Here is a 7,879-nt window from a genome sequence, read left to right on the forward strand (position 1 = left end):
TGAGGCATGAGCAGAGAGGAGACCATAACCCAGGGAGGAGAAAGAGGAAGAGAGGAAAAGCCCAAGATCAAGTTGAGCAGCTTTCACCACCATTACTTACATCATCCTCACTGCGGGATGTCACCACTGCGTCAATCATTTTCCGGGGGTTATTCACACTGGAGACCGTGAGCTTCCCTAATGAGCCCTCAAACTGCACTACAAGGACAGAGGAGAGGTAATGCAGAGGTAATCCACACCCAAGCCTAAAACCATTCACACTCTACCCTATTGATCCCATTCCCAAGCACAAACAAACTTTGGTTTCACCCTGTTTACTCTTGTACTTCCCCAATCAGAGATGGCCAGAGAGCAAGCCTCCAAGACATCTCTCCTGCCCCCAGCTGCATTCTAAAGCATCAGCCTCCACCCTTTTAAGAGCAGAATATATAGCTGTTTCTCATACAAGCTTTGCCACCCATCTCTCCCCTACCTGGGATGTGGAGCAACAAGTGAGGAGGGGCATTTACCTGGCTTGTAGGCATGCTCCAGCTTGGCTACCTGGGGCGTGATGAGTTTAGTACGCTCCTTCTTGGGGCCATCTCCATGCATTTCCTCAGTTGCTGATATTTTCTCCAGCTTCTGGAAGTAATTCTGAATCAAGGAAGGAGAAAGAAGAAGAGAAGGAGAAAGTTAGAACTGCAGAACAAGGACAAGTTTGGATCCTTTGTGCTACTGTCGGCTGAGCCCAGCAGTTGGCCAACAAGCCAGACTGCGTAGATATAGTTGGCATACCACCAAAAGCAATACCCATTGAAGGAAAAGCCAGAGCCAACACCAAGAGGAGATGCTGTGCTAAGAGCTTCAGCCTTGCCAGAAGCAATTTATCTAGGGGCACGTAGGACCTGAAAAAGGGGAGCACAGAGTACACTCACAGCTCCAGATTCAGGTTCATACCTAGATGTGGGCTTGGTTGGCGTAGCCAGCTGTGGCTCAGCTGGCAAGTGCAAAGCATTTACCTGATAGTAATAATCATCTAAGTATGGGTCAGTGCTTTGCAGCTGCATCATCTGGATCTTAGACACCCAGTCTTTCTCCCGCTGCAGCATAAGATTGGCATAGGGGTCCTTCTGCATCTGCTCCTGATGGCTGTTTCGATGGCTCCCTCGGTCCCCCGCTGAGCCGTTCAGATTCCGGTGCTGACTGATAGGAGGGCAAGGGGGGGGAACCCCATGAAAGCACAGGGGAAAAGGCCCAGTAACAAAAGGGGACCCAGCAGAAAGAACCTGAGACAAAAGCCAGAAGGCCAGCTGCCCTCCCCTCCTAAGTGACTGGGGATCACCAATTCTTCTAAAAAGATCCCCATAGAGGAATATATTCATACCCCGGGGCAGTACATACCCACCTTGCCCACCAACATAGGTTGTATACCCAAACACTCACTTCCGGTTCTGCTGTTGTCTCTGATGCAGAAGTCGCCGATGCTGTGGGTGAAGATGAGTCGTGTCTGGTCGAAACATCTGTGGCTGGGACCTAGAGGAGAGAGAGTGACCACTGCAGATGGGTTTCTGTGGAAGGGCAGCTACCAAGTATCCACAAACTGAGCACAATCCCATTTGCTTATCCAATGGAAGGATGTGGTACCTTAAGTTCTGCAAATGGGACCCAGGACATGGGGGATGCTGCTGCTGCTGCGCTGAGGGAGGTGCTGGAGGGGGCGGCACCCCAAAGAAGGCACGGAACCCACTGGCTGGTGACACCATCTGCCCCACTCGGCCCTGCAGCAACTTGGGGTTCATGGATGGGAGGGGACTACCAACAAGTCCAGAGATTCGAGCAAATTGGCTGGGAGACATACGGCCGGCCTGTAGGGACAAAGAACACTATCAGCTGCATATGCTGGGAAGAGAGCATGAGACAGGTGGACTGACCAGCATAGCTTGATTCGTCCAGCAGAGGAAAGAAAATGGAAGCCACTGACAGCCATATAGGAGAAGGGACACAGAAGGAAAGAAAGGGTTGTGCAAAGGCAGAACACATGATTCAGATCCCAAACCGCACACATAGGGTACTACTAAGAGAGGACAATGACAGAACACGAGAGGGAGTAGTCAGAGATTTACCTGTGCACCTCCTAGCAGCTGTGCTCTCTGCAGGTGGGTGAGAACAGGAGTGACGTTGGGAGGGAACGGGTGGCCCAGGAGGGAGGAATTCTGGGGAAAGAAAATGGAAGAGCGAAAAGGAAACACTAACTCTAAACAAAGAAACAAAACGGATCAAAATATGAATGATCAGCAGGGACACTACTACAGATACATTTGGGTCAGGCAAAGCGAGAGGATGTGAAAAACTAAAGCTAGACAGATTTGGGGCACCGAGAAGCTGATCTGATTGGAGAGGAGGAAGGGAAAGTGCTGATCTACTGACTTTGGTGAATAAAGTTCACAACCGGATGGCTCCCATTAAAAAAAAGTTTAGACACAGGGGCCTGGAATTATGGGTGGGAGCAGAGGGCAGGAATGAGGACTGCAGGGACACATGCCAGTGTTAGAAAATGTTGGAGGTTCAGGAGGGAGACTTAGGGAGCACCAACTTCATTGATACTAGAAATTATGACTCTTATGGTTCAGATGGGGGAGGGGGACGGAAGGACAGGACTAAGACATTAGCGCAGAAGGGGATCAGGTGGGGAACACACAGAGGGCTGAGGAACTCGGTACCGGGACACTGCACAGCTGGTTCGGAGACATCCTCTCGCCGTAAGGGGCAGGGTAACGCTGCTGCATTGGAGCCCGAATGTGAACAGGCTTTGGACATAGGATCTATCAAGAAGAGGAAGGGAAAAACAAAAACCACACACACGGAAAATGGTCTTAGTTCTAGTAACCAGACTTCCCACACCAACTCTTCCTCCACCCAGCCTCTGAAATCTTTAAGTTACTTGGACCTTGGGTAACAAGGCTGTATAGGAGCTGACTGACGGATGCATGAAAAGAACACACACTTCTCAATAGACTGCTTGTTCTTAAATGTATAATTGGGCATAACGTGGACCAGCCAAAAGCAAGGCCAGCACTAACAAACTGGGTGGGGAGAAAGACTTCTCTTCCATCCCGTCTACCTCCCACATCACTCCATCTCATGGTGGAAAGACAAACCCAACACAACCACGGGCAGCATCCGCAGACAGCACCTTGTGGCAGTTACCCTGGCTAGAGACCACCAGGGTACACTGATGCATAGTAGTCCCCATGCCCTCCTGCAAATGAAAGCAACCTACATAGCAGGACCAGGCAGGCTGCAGGGACAGTAGGGACATCAGCAGGACAAGGAGTATCAGAGAACAAACCCACCCCTCCCCTCTTTCCATTTCCTGCCAGAAGCCAGACACTCACAGCAGGTGAAATAAACCACCAATCTTGTGGTTTTCTGCTCTGAAGATTGTGCGAGTGGTAAGAGATTAGGAAAGGTGCCTTCAGGACCCCTTTTACACCCTCTCCTCCCCACTATTTCTGTTCTTCTTCTTGACCCAAACCATGCTGTGTCTACTGCTTTCATGGAAGGGGAGAGGGAGGAGAGGAGGCACCTGCTGGTTGAAGTTCGGCATGGCAGCCTGCTTGGGCGGGGTGCCGATGGGGACAGCACGGACAGGGGGGCTTCCAATGACAGGGGAGGAAGAGCGCCTGGGCAGTGCCCTCTCCGAGAGGTCGCGCTCCTCATCCCGGGCCTGGGGTGGCCTCTGAGGCAGGGCGTAGTCAAGCACTGACACGGAAGGCATCTCCTGTACATCAAGGGAAGGAAAATGACGGACAATGGTCAGTTACTTTGAACTGATCACACTCTACCAGCCTGCCAGTGACAGGAAGGCAGCCCAGCACACCCTCCATCTCAGAGAGAACCCTTGAGTCTCAGAGATCACTTCCCCTCAGCTAGCACATCTTCATGGCAGTCCCACTGGTCCAGCATATCAGAAAGTCAGGAGACAAGCACTCTCCAGGCCTGATTTGCTGCTTGACAAAGAAAGGCATAGAGAGGTTGTGCCTCTCATTACTAGGAGAAATGTTTTTACAAGACTTTTGGATGAATGCAGCAAACTGTTTCATACACATGACTGCTCCTCCTTTTGGCTCTAGCAGCAGATTTATGTTTATTAGCCTCATTTGCCTTGCAGAAGACAGGAAGCTGGGTTTTATTCCAGCTTAAGACACCAGAATTCTTGAAGATTTGGCCAGCAGAGATTAGTTACCTTAAATTAGCCTTAACAGCATCTGTACCAACTTTCAAGTGGGGCTAGTTTACTAAGGATAATACGCAAGTATATTATAAGCAGTCTCACTCACAGATCCCAGGGGATACCAGGAGAACTGGCTGCGCTTTTCCTCTAAGCTAAATGTGCTTGATCTGGAGTCAGCAAGGAAAAGCCACAGACCCCTTCTTTCACAATACTATTTTAGAGTCCTGTTTTACAAAGCAGAATTGCTCTTCAAGAGTGAATCAAGTCCCATGATTCAGGGGCTTAGCTGGTTGCCACAAGCACAGGAAGAGATTGCTCATGCAGGACAGGGCATTACACAACAAGGTAAGTGCATTGTGGGTACTTTCAGTTTCTTCGGGTGCATCTGCCAGGCAATGGTCTGATCCTATGCAGCAAGAGGGAGGTCACCAGACAAAAAGCACCTGTGGTTTGATGCAGTACAGTAGGACACAAGGTGTAGAACTGGCAAATCTTGTGCTACTCAGGCTTTTGCTCTAATCAGGAAAGGGCCTCCCAAGGTGGGAGAAAGCACCTTTTCTGTATTTACTGCCAGTGCAGGTGGCTGAGAGTCCTCAAGTTCTCCTCTGTCAAGGTAGTAACAATACTGGGACACTACACCTGAGTGAGAAGCGGCCCTCGGATGTGTCTCAGAACTGCTGATCCATCCCAGATGCTGGAGTTCAGTCCTCCTGGATGCTGTGGAACAAAAGAGATGGGTTGATATGGAGAAGGTTTTTCTGGCTGCCCGCCCGCCCTTCTCCTCCACCACCTCCAGCTCCACCCCCCAACTGCACTCACTTGCACAGGGAGCCGGGTTTGCACAGCCTGCATGATGGCTGGGTCTTCCAGTTCGTTATCGATTACCATCTTGGTCAGCCTCTCTGCCAGGTTCTCTTCATGGTCCCCCAGCAGGTCCATTTCATCAGTGACTGTTCCATCTTCCTGCTCCCCAGTGGTTGCAGGCTTGTCTTCCAGTTCAGCCAACCGCTCATGTGCCTCCTGCCAATCATCATCTATAAGGGAACCACAGAGGAGTGGGGCTGGAACTGTTGTACCACGCTTCTCCTCCAATGCCAGCTGCAATTCCCAGGCACCCCTCAACAGAGGCAATGAGGAACCCCTCAGCTTCCTCACTGGACATCTAACAGAGCTGCAAGTGGAACTGCCTGAGCCTGAAGCAACAGCAGCATGGTGGGGACGGACAACATCTTACTTCAGATACGTCACCTCCTGAAGAAGAGAAGGAGGCAGAGACAAAGACAGGGAAACAAGGGGGAAACACAGCTCTTACCCACAGCACCGGCTCCAAATGTGTCATCGTTGAACTGGTCAATATCTTCATCCTCCTCGCCCAGGGCATGAAAGGCATCTTCGTCCTCATCCAGAGGGCAGTCCTCCAGGGACTTGGAAAAAGGAGAGAGAGAGAGAGAGCAAGCGTGTGTGCTATGAGAAGGTCTTGCGATATGCTGCAATTTCACCTGCCTTCCCAGCACCACCAAGCTGGGTTCCTCCTTGGCCACATCTCACCCAAACTGGAGGTCTGCCCATCTCTCGACCAATGCCCTAGAGGCTCTCTCAAGTGAGTCTGTGAGTGGGATTGGGGGGGGGGGGGAGAAAGTGTTCCTCCAGCACCAGCCAAGCACAAGGCCTGTATTTCCCAAGTTTCACAACATGCATTAAACATATATGCCAAACACAACCAGGGTGCACTCTCATTCTACCAAAAAAGGTCCCTCTGCCCAAGAGCTGCCAAAGTGCAAGCCCTCAGATAAGGCAAAGCCACCACCATCTCCCTCAGCTCCCACTTCCCCCTCCCACACAACAATACTAGCCACAGACAGTTTCCTGAACTTGCCTCCTAAGACAAAGTAACATCTCCCCACCACCTCCCCACATATATCCCCCATCCTATCCCATGCCCACCCTCAAAGCCAACCAAAAGGCAAGACTCATGGTCCAATGGATAAGGTGCCAGTCAGGGAGACCAGGGCTCAATTCTCTGCTCCATTACAGACTTCCTATGACACCTGAGGCAAGTCACTTTGTCTCTGGGCCTCCATTCCCCACCTGTTAATCAAGGCTAATGGTGTTGCCTGACCTCAACGCACTGCAAAGGCAAAAGTGCTGGCACCCCTGCACTGCTCAGATACTACAGCAGTCAGTACACAGGACAGGAGAAACTGCTGTCACCCACGCATCCACAACACACAAAGCACCCCCCACCCCACCAAAGGCATCCCCCACGTCTTCCCTGATGCACCCCTGCGAAACAAGGCACCCCATGAAAGCCATGTAAACGAGGACACCCCACAAACAACACACACCAGCCCCCGCTTTCCCAGGGCAAGCCAAAAATGTCCACTCAGACTACTGCCTTCCTCAAGACAACTTGGTAAAAAACAAGGGCTCCCCATGCCCCTGAACAACATAAATGCTATGCTGCTACTAGTTAAACTTTTATCATGCCACACCTCATACCACATCACCCTTTCCCTTGCTCTCAGCAAGGCGGGTCCCCATCAGTAGGCACACGGCAGTTGAGCACACAGCAGAGCCAAACAGGCACAGAACCACAGAGAACGAGGGCTGGAAGGGACCTCAGGAGGTCATGGAGTCCAGCGTGTTTCAACCCGTGGGTCACAGGAACATAGGAAAGGGTCTCGAGCAAACTTTAAAAATGGATTCTCCTTTAAAGGAGAAAAATGAGGGACATGGGGGGCTTTTCCCTTGCAGGCTGGCAGAGCTCCAGCCTGTGAGGGGCTGCTTGGGGCCCCCTCCCTGCCCACTGGGGACAGGGAGCAGCAGGTCAGGAGTGAGGGGTCCTGGGTTGGGACTGGCCACTGATGTTTACAAGTGGGTCCTGGTACAAAAAAGGTGGAAAATCACTGCTGCAGTCCAACCCCTGCTCAGAGCAGGACCATCCCCAACTTGATCGTTCGAGCCAGGGCTTTGTCTACCTGGGTCCTGAACACCTCCCAGGATGGAGAGCCCACCATCTCTCTGGGTTACCTGCTCCAATGTTTTCCTACCCTCCCAGTGAGAAAATTCTTCCTAATATCCAACCTAAACTTCCCTGCTGTAACTTGAGACCACTGCTCCTTGCTCTGTCATCTGCCACCACTGAGAGCAGTCAGTCCAGCTCCCTCCTCTTCCCAGCCCCCGTGCAGGGAGTTGAAGGCTGCTATGAAGTCGCCCCTCAGCCGTCTCTTCCCTAAACCAGCCCAGTCCCCTCAGTCTCCCACAGCCCCGGACGGGCTCCCCGCCGTGTGCGCATCCCTCCGGCCGCGGGGCCCGAAGCTGCACACTGGACTCCCGACCCCCCGGCGCGGGCCCAGCCCCCGCTCCGGCCGCAGCCCCCCCGCCGGGCCCAGCCCAGCCCGCGGCGGGAGGGCCGGGGTCAGGGGTCAAAGGTGAAGGCGGGGGGGGCGGGGCCGAGTGGCTCCTCACCTGGTAGCGGCCGGGAGGCTCCGCACGGACCCCGCTCCGGCTCCGAGCCCCCGCCCCCGGCACGCAGCCAGCGTCACGGCGCACGCACATGACGTCACCGCGCCCTCCAGCCTGCCGAGGGTCGAGTCTCCCGGCGAGCGCATGCGCGGTGCTGCCGGGCGCACCCCCCCCCACCGGCCTCCCCCACCATTCAATGCA

The 7,879-nt window shown here is 53.0% G+C and overlaps 1 protein-coding gene across 3 annotated transcripts in view; it reads right to left on the minus strand.

Moving 5' to 3' along the window:
• Positions 1 to 6,983, minus strand: part of PATL1 (PAT1 homolog 1, processing body mRNA decay factor) — a 23,815-nt gene extending 16,832 nt beyond the window's left edge. The window contains exons 1-12 of one of the 3 annotated variants that reach the window (XM_025216140.1): positions 6,713 to 6,983; positions 5,526 to 5,637; positions 5,033 to 5,247; positions 4,853 to 4,930; positions 3,566 to 3,760; positions 2,700 to 2,801; positions 2,103 to 2,192; positions 1,624 to 1,844; positions 1,423 to 1,512; positions 999 to 1,182; positions 510 to 633; positions 101 to 198 (exon numbers count right to left, since the gene is read on the minus strand). In XM_025216140.1, coding sequence (XP_025071925.1) covers positions 101 to 198; positions 510 to 633; positions 999 to 1,182; positions 1,423 to 1,512; positions 1,624 to 1,844; positions 2,103 to 2,192; positions 2,700 to 2,801; positions 3,566 to 3,760; positions 4,853 to 4,930; positions 5,033 to 5,247; positions 5,526 to 5,637; positions 6,713 to 6,754 — 1,551 coding nt within the window. In that variant the 5' untranslated portion in view covers positions 6,755 to 6,983. Of the gene's footprint in view, positions 1 to 100; positions 199 to 509; positions 634 to 998; positions 1,183 to 1,422; positions 1,513 to 1,623; positions 1,845 to 2,102; positions 2,193 to 2,699; positions 2,802 to 3,565; positions 3,761 to 4,852; positions 4,931 to 5,032; positions 5,248 to 5,525; positions 6,669 to 6,705 lie in introns of those variants that run through there. The other 2 variants (XM_025216141.1, XM_025216142.1) reach the window with 2 other exon arrangements.
• Between the last annotated feature and the right edge of the window lie 896 nt (positions 6,984 to 7,879).

Source organism: Alligator sinensis, unplaced genomic scaffold (genome assembly GCF_000455745.1).
Source record: "Alligator sinensis unplaced genomic scaffold, ASM45574v1 scaffold1002_1, whole genome shotgun sequence".
NCBI classification, from domain to species: Eukaryota; Metazoa; Chordata; order Crocodylia; family Alligatoridae; genus Alligator; species Alligator sinensis.